Source organism: Hipposideros armiger, unplaced genomic scaffold (genome assembly GCF_001890085.2).
Source record: "Hipposideros armiger isolate ML-2016 unplaced genomic scaffold, ASM189008v1 scaffold_24, whole genome shotgun sequence".
NCBI lineage: Eukaryota > Metazoa > Chordata > Mammalia > Chiroptera > Hipposideridae > Hipposideros > Hipposideros armiger.
In genome coordinates this window covers 3057109-3070060 of record NW_017731374.1, presented here as the reverse complement: position 1 = coordinate 3070060, position 12952 = coordinate 3057109, and the positions used below count along the sequence as shown (strand labels likewise).

The window sequence follows — 12952 nt, the reverse complement described above, 5'->3', positions numbered from 1 at the left end:
TGCTAATAGCCACATGTGGCTAGTGGCTGCCATATTGGGTAGAAAGTCCAGATGGATTTTTCCATCAAGGCTTTTTTAAGCCGGAGGAAGAATCTACTTATTCCAGTCAACAAAACTTTATTGAGCGTACATTCCACATCAGGCCCTGTGGGAAATGCTGGGTGTGCACAGTGCAAAGGGTGCACAGCCAGATGGAAGGAGCAGCGTCAGTTTATAGTTAGATAGCTGTGTGGTGCCAATACAGTGAGTCAACTCGTGTAGAGCTTCATGCTAGCTCAAGACTTAAGAAAGCCCCATGGGCTGGCCGAGTGGCTCAGTTAGTTAAGGGCTCGCTCAAGAGTTTGAGCTCTGAGCAACAGCAGTTCGATGCCCGGCCCAAGCTGAGCTGCCGCTGAGCTGCCAACAGGTGGCAGGATGGCTCAGCTAAAAAAAAAAGAAAGCCCCGCTACCTTCCCCTAAGCCCCACGCCATCTTGGCTGATTGCGGGGTAGCGAGTTATGAGAGCAAGATGGTCAGGTCACAGCGCAGGTGCCGGCTGAGCTCCTCAGCCTACCCTGGTCTCAGAAGAGGCGAAACAGCAAGAGGAGGCTGACAGGTTCCTTAGGGTGGCCTCACCCCTTTTGCTGCAACAGTCGGACATGTCTGAATGAATATTTCCATTTGCTGACTGCGGATGGAAACTTCCAGAAAGGCAGTTTAGGAAAGCAGATATATTTTATATATATATATTTTTTTGTGTTTTTCAAGAATGAATAATAGGAAATTTTTATACATAAAAATTTTGTCATTTATATACAAAGCAGCTCAAATTGTTGTTATTAAATGCATAAAGTAGTCAAAATACCAACTTTTTGTTTTTTTTGTGGATTTCTGACACATTTTGAAAAAAAAACAACTTGAAATCAATTAATGCAGCAAAAGGGTTAAGTCTGCCTACTCCCCTAGCAGCAAAGAACAGAAATGGGAGAGGTGAAAGAGCACAGTGGCTGGACCTGCAGCTTACCTGCCCACCTGCGTGATGCCAGGAAGTAGAAGAGAGACTTTTTTTTTTTTTTTTAATAATAGGGTCTTCTGTATCAATTTGAAAGTCATTATGTTTTTTGTTTTTTTTGTGTGTGTTTTTTTAAAGATTTTTATTGGGGAATTGGGGGATGGGAACAGTGCTGGGGAATTGGGGGAAGGGGAACAGACAAGTTGCTGTCGTTTTGTTCTTCAGTCTAGTTGTGGAGGACGTTGCTTCACTGGCCCAAGTTGGCACCATCATTGCCCTCTTCTGGGGTGAGGCAGATCAGTCGGCGGCTTCTGGACGGCCGCTCACTGCGGCTGCTGGCCGCTCACGCTGGCTGCTGGCTACACACGATAGCCCATGGCAACCCACTGCCACAGGGGCTGCAGCCTATGCCGTCGCCGGCGACCCATGGCAGCCCAGCTCCAGGCTGAGCTATTGTTCAGCATCTTAGCTGTGGAGGGCAGTGTCACTGGCCCTCATATGTGGGATCTGAACCGGGGCCCTCTGGCGTCCCAAGCCAGTTCCCAACGATCGCGCCACTCGGCCTGCCCAAGAGAGACTTTTAACAGTGACCCTACTCACTAATTAAGACAAGATCCAAGTGTTAGCCTTCCCCTAAAGGCTGTACCTCCTTCTCCCCAATGGGAAGCTCAGAAGAGGCTACACAGTGGTGGGCCTGGGTGGCTTTGAAAGTTCCCCCTCCCTCCAGCATATCTGGAACAGACCCAGCCATAGCACATCTGGAACAGACCCAGCCATGTCACATCCATTGGGGAAATGGCACGGTCACCAGGCAACTGTATTCTTACTGATCTCTAGACCTCGTGGACTCCATCTCTGCCAGGCTGATGAGCTGAGGAGACCAAGCTTCCCGACATCTCAGAGCAAGCTCGGTGTTCATAGGTAGAGCTTCGGGTTTGAGGGGCAGGAACACTATAAAGGACGTAGCTTTGGACGCAGTCAGATTTGATTTAAATTCTGGCTTTTCCATTTGCCACTTAGGTGAATCTCGGTTTTCTCACATGTAAGATGGAGGTGATGATGGTGATATGACAACTTGCAATATGGCTACTTGGTCCGAATAATACATGCGAAGGTTATCTATAACTAGAAACTCTTTGTAGTTGGACCATTGGACTCTTGCTATTAACCGAGTCAGTGAGAGCGCAGACTGAAGCCATATTACCTGGGTCTTGGGCTCTTCCACTTCCACCTGCGTGACCTTGAGCCCCTCCAGGCCTCAGCTTCTTCATCTGTCAAGTGGGGGTGGTAACAGTATCTACTTCATAGGGTTATAATGAAGATGAACGAGTTAGCACATGTAAAGCTCTTAGAATAGTGTCTGGCACATGGCAAGTGTTAACCATTACTGTATTTTCACATCTGCCCAAAAGAAAGCTCTCTAAAAGAACTGCCTGTTACAAACTCTATTTAGAGTAAGTTTTAAGAATAGAAAAAAAAATCCATTCTAAGCTTCAGTAGTGAGGCTCTCTGCAAAAGATTGATAGAATGGGGGCTAAAGAACGTTATTAGTACCTAAAAAGTACAAACAAACTTCAGTGGAAATATTAGCATGATTATCACATAAATAATATGGGTTGTCAGGCAAGCAGTTTCAAGTACAAATTGTTTATTCCTCAGTAACCCTCAGTAAATATGTATTTTTAATACTTTGTATGTTTCTGTAAGATTAATATTTGGATATCAAATTGCTGGATCAAAGGGTACACCTATACTTTCTCTGGTACAGTTTGCCCAATTGTCCCAAGAGGAATGTCTAATATGAAGATAAGTCCTACCTGGTCAGCGAATCAGTGAGCTACAAGCACATTTTCTTACTAGATGAAAAGTAAAGTGATCTGTGGGTGAAATACCGGAAAAGTCTTGGTGGTGGAAGATTGCTGGTGGCCTGTCCAGGGTTTCTGAGGCTCAAAGAATGAAGTTTCGGGAAATACATATTTACTTCATAATGTCCTCTGAGCCTCTGCCACGTGTGGGTTCTGCACTGGGCTCGGTACCCAGGCAGCACAGCCTCTCTGCGCAAGGGGGCCCACAGCCTGGGGGGAGGCAGAGATGGACCAGCTGGTGCGGCAGTGAGGATGAGCAGAGGATGCACTCCATCTGTGTGTGTGTGGGGGGGGAGTGTCTGAAAACACTTCCTAGAGAAGAGCCTCGAAGAGTAAGTGGGAGTTGGAGGAATAGCACGGAAAGGGCTTTCCCAGTGGAACAGCTGGACAGCTTGAAATTGCCTGCATTTGAGTACCTGCAACATACTCTCTTTCCTGCAAAATTTAAAAAATAGCCAGAAGAATGCCAGGAACTTAAAAGACAAGGTATTTCCCACATATAAACCCTCATTTTCTTTTCTTTCTGCTACAATTAGCTTTTGCTTGTATTGCTTCCCCACAAAAAGAAGAATGTGTTACTGTGGAGTTTAGGGCACGTGGTGTATTAAGTAGATAGTTGTGGACTATGGTCAGAGTGGAGGCTCCCAGTCACCAGCTGAACAGCAGTGGGCAGGGCAGGTCCCTTCCTTGAGCCTCAGTTCCCTTATCTGTTTAATGGGGATAAAAGCATTGCCTCCCACTGAGCTATCTAGTGGGATAATGTTGAAATCAACGTGGAAGCCACCCTGTGCTTGCAAATGTTTGCATATGACCGTTTAACTTTGTTTCCCCCTAGTGGTGAGCACAGGACATTACACAGAGCAGCCGACTAAGATGTCAGGGGAAAACCCTACAGGGAGGTTTATTGGTCGTGTGTTAAATTCAGAGGTTTGTCAGTGATTTGGCTAAAGAGAGAACCTTGCTGTTCATGTTTGCAGAAAGGCGCAGGGTTGGGACTGTTAGCTCATATGGTAGATGACCAAATCAAGACCCAAGAGGATCTCCTGAGCTAATGAAACCAACAGAGTAAAATTTAATAGGACTTGGCCTCGAGGCTCAGGAAAGTCGTTCGCAGCATTTGGTTACCCTCTAAGGACATGATCACTGTTATCAGCAAATGGGCAGCGGCAGCTCGGGCCTGGCAGGTAGGCTGGTGGAGTGGCAGGACCACTTTCCCGGGCATGAATCACCTGGGCTCTGGTCTTGACTGCTGCAAACTGGTTCTGTGATAGGAGTAAGTGCCTTCTCTCTGGACCTTAGCTTTTTCCCCTCTGACATCAGGAATTTGGATGAAATGATTCTAAGGCTTTCTTGGGCTTTCCTCTTTGGGGACCCGGTGTCAGGGCATGTAAATTACTTCCTGTAAATGCACTGTTGTACACTTCGCCATGCACAAACTCATTTGCAAGCCATGCTTGTGCTGATATCGTACAGCCTTGACGTTTGTGTCTACAGCTTGGCCACATTTGGCTGGCCTTCACGGCCTGCGATCTATCCTTGCCCAAGTCTGCACGCATAGATCACTTGGCTTTCTGCCCTCTTCCCCTTCCAAAATTGAACTTTGCGGTAACCTCTGTACCAATCAGTCCTGAGCACCACCTCCCTGAGCACCTACTGTGTGCCATGCCTCGGGGCTTGGCCCCAAAGATGAGTCTGGTCCACCCCTAGCCCTCAAGGAACAGTGTAAGGAGGGAACTGGCTCCTTCATTACAGTGCGGCTCTCAGAGCAGCCCATGGGCGTGATGGCGATTGAGGGTCAGCAAGGCTGAGTCGATGTAAAGAAAAATACCCTTGCATCTACCTTTCAACTTTGTGATGAGATTTCCCTAAGTGGCCACCTGGTTCATCTTTCCTTCTGAGATTGGCCGTGAAACATCGCCTCAGCTGTCCTCACCCCGTCCTTGTGACAGAGGGGCCGTTTGATTTAGAAATCGTCTGTGTTGAATGAGTTCTCTGAAACAATCGTGAGCCCTCAGAAGCTGCCTGGCATTGAAGCCAGCTGCAGGAGGAATTCGTTAAAACCTTTGGAAAGACCTGGGTTCATATTTTTAAGAAAAAGATGAAATAGTCATTTTTGTTTTGTCATGTGAAATACTGGATTAATTGCCCATCAGAGCTAGAAATTGCCTTTCTCCTGTTTTGTTTTGTTTTTTAAAGATTTTTTTATTGGGGAATTGGGGGGATGGGAACAGTGCTGGGGAATTGGGGGAAGGGGAACAGACAAGTTGCTGTCGTTTTGTTCTTCAATCTAGTTGTGGAGGACATTGCTTCACTGGCCCAAGTTGGCACCATCATTGCGCTCTTCCCGGGTGAGGCAGATCAGTCGCTGGCTTCTGGACGGCCGCACAGAGCAGCTGCTGGTCACTCACGCTGGCTGCTGGCTACACACGGTAGCCCATGGCAACCCACTGCCACAGGGGCTGCAGCCTACGCCGTCACCGGCGACTCACGGCATCCCAGCTCCAGGTTGAGCTGTTGTTCAGCATCTTAGCTGTAGAGAGCAGTGTCACTAGCCCTCACATGTGGGATCCGAACCGGGGCCCTCTGGCGTCCCAAGCCAGTTCTTAACCATCGTGCCACTCGGCCAACCCAGCGTTTCTCCTGTTTTTTGACGGATGGAAAAAACTAAGTCTTGGAGAAGAAAAGCGCAAGCCAGATCCTTGGCACCCCACCCAGGGGTTTTTCCCAGTTTCTTCAACAGTCCAGACACCCAGATGGTTTGAGTCCTTAGGGCAGCCGTGTATACTTGTACAGGTTGGGCACTGCTCAACTCTCAGGAATACTTCTCACACCAGACATCAGTGGATCGTGTATGCAGATGGCAGTCAAGGCTCCCGAGCGAGAAGTACCATTTGGAGCAGGGACCAGTCTGGGAGCTCCTCTATAAGGCCCCCTTTCCTCTGCCCTCTGGCTGCAGGTCCCCAGCGTGATTTCCCTGACAGCCCAGCATCTGTCTTCCGATCTTCTGCCTCTACCCTCACCCTTGCCACGGCCTAGACCCTTCAGCCCCACCCACTCCCATCCCTTATGCTCCTTACTACTTTTCCCCCTCCTCCTTCCCCTCCCCCACAGCCTCTGAACACATCCTGGTTTCCTTTCTTCCACACTCCCTGTATTCCAGGGAATGGGTCAGCGTGACCTCTCTTCTGCCCTCACCCATTTTTTATAGCAGGCTGGTCCAGTGTTATAATAACCTTGAGGTACTATAAAGAGAGCGCCTGCACAGTGCTAGTATAGGTGTACAGAGTTGCATTGTTCTGAGTGGGTTCTCTTATTTTTCTTCATCCAGGGGGTATGAGCACACACTGCTGTGCTGCCCAGAGGATGGAACAGATATGGGATTAGAGCAGGACTTAGATTTGAACAGTCCCCCTTTCTTCCTCATGTGGCTTCAGGGAGAGAATTTGGTTGGAGCACACACGGCAGCCTTTAGACTATAGGGAGGGTTGAAGTAATAGATGTGGAATCTGGAGCTCAAGGGGAAGTTCAAGTTCACATGGTGGCAGAACTTTTCGGAAGAATGTTTCCAATTACTGTTTTTCTTGAGGTGCTATGAATGCTTGTGAATACGGACCCTGTTGGAAAGGCAATTTTCTCCTCATTCTGTCTTTGTAGCTCATTTTGGAGACTATGATTCTTCCATTCATCACCGGGGCTATCTTTCTGATAGCCAGTTTATACCAGATCAGAGCGATGACTTTTTAACAAAGGTGGAATCTCTGCATGAACAACACAGGTGAGAGGGGGAATGGGGTGGCCACTTTGGGAGCCTAGGTCCAGTATTGTCAGACCCCGTGTCCCATTGTGTTGGATGTGTTCTCTTTCTTTTGTTCACAAATCCTCTTTCAAGATCTTGGGGGTTGGCGAACTTTTGAGCCGTTACGATGGAATATATATTTGGCATAACTGGCATTTCTGTAAAGTGTAAAATCCAGTAAGAGTTCAGGGTGACTTGCTGTGTTCTTTTTCAGGATGTTGTTGAAATTCGTTAACTCCTGAAGGAAATGCCCGTTTTAAATCTGACTGCTCCACAAATTGACCCTACCAGGCAAACCTTTTAACAGTTTGCCACATTCAATAAAATAGGCCATTCCTTCAGGAAGGCTTGGATAGACAGGCAGATGGGTTAGCCTGTAGCCCTCTCTGGCTTCAGGTCATAAAACTGCCTCACTTCCACAAGGGAGCACCTCTAGCCAACCCTCCACCCCAACAAACATACCCGATCTGACCCCTTCTCCCTTGCCTCATCTTACTCAGGTGGCCCTGCTGACCGGAAGGCCAGGTCTCAAGGGACCGCACATGCTTGAGAAGGCCATAAAAACGAAGGCCAAGCACCCAGCGTCCCTTCTGAAAGGCACTGCCAATCCTCTCTCCCAGAATTGCTCCCCAGGCAGAAGCCAGCGTCCTAAAATAGTACAGTGACGTTTGGAAGAAGTTTGAGGCTGCTGCTGAACGGATAGATAAAGGCAGAAAGACCTAAAGAGCAACATATTAATTAAGCAACTTGGAATAAGGAGGGTTTCGAAAGGTGACGGACTTCGGTCTCTGAATGTTGAGAGCCTATGAAATGAGAAGTATTATTTCATAAGTGAGTGTGCTCAATGAAGTCCTATTCAGTGGGCCAGGAGGAAAACCTGGTTTAGTAGAATTTGGGGTTCAGTTAAGATGAATAACAGTAGGCGTTTAATAATGTTATAGTAATGCTATCAAATTTTTTAGATTTTTTTTTTTATTAATTTTAAAAATTGGAGTTAATGTCCCCTGTTGGTGAGCTCTGCATCTTCTCTCTTCTGTAGTGGGCTGAAGCAGTCAGAAGCCGAGTCTTGCTTTATCAACATAGCACGGACCCTCGACTTCTATGGAGTGGAACTGCACAGTGGGAGGGTACGTATCCTTGGCGCATTTGCTTCAAAAAATTATGTTGATTTTTAAGTTTCTGAAAGTTTGAAAACACCTTCTGAACTCTTGGAGACAAAGACCTTTTTTTAGACATTTGGAAGCTTATAAAGTAATATGGAGTTTTGCTGGGGTTTTTACCCAATTGTTTTTTTTCATGTTTGCCTTTGTACTTAAAGACTATTTACTTCTGGGGAGTCAGGGAAACAATGAATTTGTGTGCAGCCATTTTATACTATGGTGAAAAAGCAAAAAAAAATGTGTATACATCTGTTTTCTAAGTAACACTTTTATGAGCTAAGGCTTTTACTATTTAATCTCAGTGCTGCTCGAATTAGAGCTAATGACTCAAGTATCATTCTTTATAAGTTATGGTATGATTATGAAAGTCGAAAAAAGATTTTATATTGTTGTGGCCTTTTGAATATAATTGACTAGTATCTGTCGTCTCCTGAGGACTTTCTGTCTGCCAGACACAGTAGCTTGTTTGTTTCCCATGTGATGCCATGAAGTGAGGATTAATTACCATTACCCTCGTTTTACAGATGGAGAAACTGATACTCAGGGATTTATCAAAGGTCCCATAGCACATAAGTGGTGGCTTCAGTACATGACCCCAGGACTGTCTAATTGGTATCTGACCTTTACTTCTCCACCTGTAATTGGCCAACATCATATCAAAGACGCAAATAATTGGTTGAACACATAGTGTGTAGTAGCCATTGTTCCAGATGCTCTTATATGACACCATAAGGTCTCATTTAAAGGTTATAGTAACCTTGTGAAATCAGTGTTCTAATCTTCCCATTTTACAGTTGAGAAAACTGAGGCTCAGGAAGTTGAGTAAATGACCAAACTTTAATATTTTTGTAATTTATAGAAACACTTTCTTCGGTCCTATAACTGTGGTGGGCGAGTTATTACATAGGTACTAAGGTAGGAAAAAGATATTGGATCTTACAGAATACCAACTTGACCGTGAACTTTTATTCCAACTGCAAATACGTAATATTTTGTCTCTAGTGGAATGCTGTACGGAACTTTCTTCAGTAAAGTGAGCTTTATATCTGCCTGAGTTGATCTGTGCTCTCCCCACACCCAGTGCCCTTTGAGGATCCTGAGGCCAGATGATCACCTGCCTGGCTGACACCTCCAGGGTATCAGATGGAGTTGGGTTATCCCTGGCTATGCTGCATCAACCAAAGCCCCCTGAACCTCGAAAACTTCATGCCACCAAGTTTCTCAGTAGATCAAAGTCTGCCGTGGGTCCCAGTGACCCTCCAGAGCAGCCTTCTCCATGTAGTGACTCAGCAGTCTCGGTTGCCGCTGTCTTATGGTGTCACCCTCTTAACACATGGCCACGTGCATGTCATAAGGGAGGAGGAAGCTGGAGGGTTGCACAGCAGCTCTTAAACAGTTTGGCTCAGAAGAGACCCGCCATCGCTCTGACCAGAGTACATTGACCAGAACTGGTCACATGGCCCTGCCGTCTACAAGTGGAGCTGGGAGACGTGGGGATGGGCGTGGGAATTTAGTGATCGGTACCTGTTCGCGCTGCCCAGGGTTGAGGTGCAGACTGAAAGACCACAGAACAAAGAGATTTGAGACCCAGGTCACTGGCTCACCCACACCGTTCATTTATTTCCCTATTCTGCACTCAATTTTGATTTCATTTGCTGATTTGTTTTTCTATCCCACCTGCTTACTATTTCCCTATATTTTAACCCCAGGTATCGTGTTTAAATGCAGCCCTGGTTTTCACCATGCATATCTGGTTTTGCTTTAAGTATATGATTTCAGTTGGGTGCCCAATAGTGAATACTCTCTGGATTCTCCATTATATTGGCACTGTTTCTTTGGCTAATTGCCCCAATTCCCATGTTCACATTGCTGTTCAAAGGTTGTTTGTCCTAGGCCCTGTTCTACATTCTTATATTCTCTAGTTTCAGCTGGATAAAAACCCTTAGAGGGGGGTTTGATAATCCATATTATACAAAAGAAAAAATAGAGGCTTAGTAGCCCAAAATAACACAGCTAGTAAGTGCAAACTGTGTCAAACTGTGCCCCTTCTTTATAATTACAAATATCTGATTGGGTAAATAGGGTTCTAGACGACTCAAGGGAAGAAACTGTTTTCTTTTAAATTTTCTTCACCTTGTTCCCAAACACACACTTACACAGCTTATAGTCGCTGTATCTTCCTTCTGTATCTTTGTCCCTAGCACATAGATTCTTAATACGTGTTGAATTTAGTGGATTTACAGGTATTATTTACTTCTTCATTGGATTTAGAGTCAGCAGTTCTACACTTTGTTACAGTAGCTAAAGCCTTTTCAGTGATTTTCAGTGATGGGAGTTGAGATTTGTATGAAGCTGTGCAGGGGGCGAGACCTTTTTAACTTTAATATGATATCTAATACTAATTGTTGAAAATGTAAAATTGCATGTGTATTTCAATGGAATGAGTGGGCTTGCCTGGTAACTTTCTAAACCGGTGGAACAGGTGTTGCTATCAGGCAGTGTGCACTCTCTTTAGAAGAATCTGGCGCTAAGTACTTGGATCTGGAGTGTCAAGAGGGAACTTTTGCCTGTTTCCCATAGCATTTTCCCTTTGGAGCTTATACATATTGCTATTTATAGAAGCCTGGGTGCTGGAGTTACCGAAGGACATGAGCATGACCATAACACACTGAATCTGAGGCCTTCCTTTTTACAGGATCTGCACAATTTAGATTTAATGATTGGAATTGCTTCTGCGGGCATCGCTGTGTACCGAAAATACATTTGCACAAGTTTCTATCCTTGGTAAGTGCAAACTGGTTCTAATTATTTTCTGAATCATGCTTTAAAAATATGCTAAACAAAAGTAACTTACGTCTAATTTTAAACTTTTATTTTCTAAAGAAGAGATAGAGGCTTTCTCCCAAGTTGTTGCCTCTGACCCCTGAATTTCACCCAGATTCAGCACTTGAGAAAGTTAGTTTGTGTCCGTTGGCCTCTCCTTTCCCCCCACCCTCACCCCCTGTCACCCTGTGCTTTAGATGCTCCATGGCAACGTGGATAAAATGGCACAAGGCAGGTGTTGGAGCTAAGGAATCCCGGGCAGTGCATTGGCCAGGACTCAGAGAACTTTCTCTGGGCAGGACCTGTATTTTCAGTGCAGTTCCTTAGTTATTAATTGAACTTTTACCAAGTGTTCAGTTCTGGTCTCAAAATTCCAGGGACCCAAGACTTGAATCTTCACAAGAAGACTCCATTGAGGAAGGCAGTGCTGTCCCCACTGTTCAGAAGGCTTCGTAGTGGAGGACTTGAGAGGCACAGGCCAGGCTCAGATCCCTGCTCCAAGCTTTCCTAGTTGAATGGTCTTGAGCACTTAGGGGATGTCTCTGAGCCTCAGTTTCCTCCTCTGAAAACTGGGCATAGTAAACCATACTTTTCAGGACTGCTGCAAGGCTTCGTGGAAGGATTGCTTGTAAAGCTCTTAGTAGGAGACCTGGTATATAAAAGATGCCCGCTTAATGGTGGCTGTCTTTGTGTTGTAATGCAAACAATAGAGAGGCTACCTGACACACAGCTGTTAAGTAACAGGAGCTCGGATGTGGCTCCGGGTCTGTCCGGCTGCTGTCTGTCCTCTTTCTGCGGCTCCACACTGCCCTCAGCTGTCTTTCCCAGGTACACACCAGCTCATGCGGAGCTGCAGTGTCACAAAAGCAGCTGCCAGGACAGAGAGCGCGTTGCCTATGGTTCTTGTTGTTTGAAAGCTACAGCATAATCCAGTGGCCCTTGTGTGATACTTGGCTTCAGTCAGCTATTTGGTGTGCCCGAGGCAATGGGGCCGCCATCATTTCTACACTGAAGTGAACTCTGGGAAGCCGAGCGCCCCAGTCACCATCGTGGAGTAGAGGACACACATTGAGAGGCGTCAGCTACAGCCCCGCTGATCCCTGAGGTGCTTTTTTTGTGTTTTATTTTTTTCAGGGTGAACATTCTAAAAATTTCTTTCAAAAGGAAAAGGTTCTTTATACATCAGCGACAGAAACAGGTGAGTTATATCTACACTTGCTTTGTTTCTTGATTTTAGCCATTTTTCAGCTCTTAGTCCTTCAGCAGGTGAGGGCATTTTGCCACATATATTAACAGGAAGGGAAGAGCAAGACATATGGTGGGAGGAAAAGGGAAGCCGGAGCCCGGGGTACCCAGCCGTTCTCGGTATACTCACCCTGCTTAGCTGGTTGGAGAAGTAACTTGCTTTGAGGTCAGAGACGATGGGTCCAGGTCCTAGCGCTTCCACTTACCCATCAGGCAGGTTACTTAACCTCCCCTGGCCCGAGTTACCTTATTTATAGAAATGCAGTAATGCCCGCTTCTCGGGGAATCTTGAGGATTAAATCAAAGAGCACTGGTCAGAGCACCTGGCACCGAGCAGAGTAGCAGTAAATGTCAACATGGTCAGTTCCTCCCTTTGATGTGTTTAAAATGCACACTGGCCTTCATACATGCCTCCTAAGAGGATCCAGGCTGTCTAGATAACTCCGTTTGGTTATGCACACGGGGGAAAAGGGCTTAGCAGTGAGGAAGCTGAGGCTCCCACAGCTCCTAGGTGGAGCAGCTGGAATTTAAATCGGGGGTGCCTGTTCTTTCCCCTCCACCACGCTCTGTCTTGTTAGGCCGCATAGTTTTCACTTACTGTCACCATGTCCATTTCCCAATTTTTCAAAGATACTATGTGCCTAAAATGGCTCCCCATCGCAGTGAGCACTTAGAAATGAGAACACTAAAGCCCAGAACAAACGAGGACTAAAATCTGGGTCCCCTGAGCCCCCAGGGCAAGATTCAACGTGGCCCCCAAATGCACAGGATGGTAATTTCACATGAAAACAGAAAACCTAAACTCAGGCTGAAGGGAAAGCAAATAACTGAAGTGATTATTCCACGTGAGCAGTAGATTTAACTCTGCTTTGTGGAAAGCAAATAGAGAAATCCAAACTGTTCCAAAACTTCTGTTGTCTGGTAGGTGAAAGATTGTCCCTCCAGGGGAGAGAATTTCCCAGAGCTAAATTTTCAAAGGCACACACCAGGCAGCCCTTATCTGGTTGCTCCAAATGTATCCAACCTAGAAATAAATGTAAGCCCATTTGAAATGAACCTGTTCATGAAGGAC

General features: G+C 46.0%; 1 protein-coding gene across 6 annotated transcripts in view; it reads left to right on the top strand.

Annotated features, from left to right (window-relative positions):
• PTPN3 (protein tyrosine phosphatase non-receptor type 3) overlaps positions 1-12952 on the top strand; it is a 100527-nt gene that overhangs the window by 47162 nt on the left and 40413 nt on the right. For 5 of the 6 annotated variants that reach the window (XM_019635852.1, XM_019635854.1, XM_019635855.1 and 2 more), the window contains 4 exons: positions 6511-6631; positions 7692-7779; positions 10508-10596; positions 11770-11833. In XM_019635852.1, coding sequence (XP_019491397.1) covers positions 6511-6631; positions 7692-7779; positions 10508-10596; positions 11770-11833 — 362 coding nt within the window. Of the gene's footprint in view, positions 1-6510; positions 6632-7321; positions 7484-7691; positions 7780-10507; positions 10597-11769; positions 11834-12952 lie in introns of those variants that run through there. The other variant, XM_019635857.1, reaches the window with a different exon arrangement.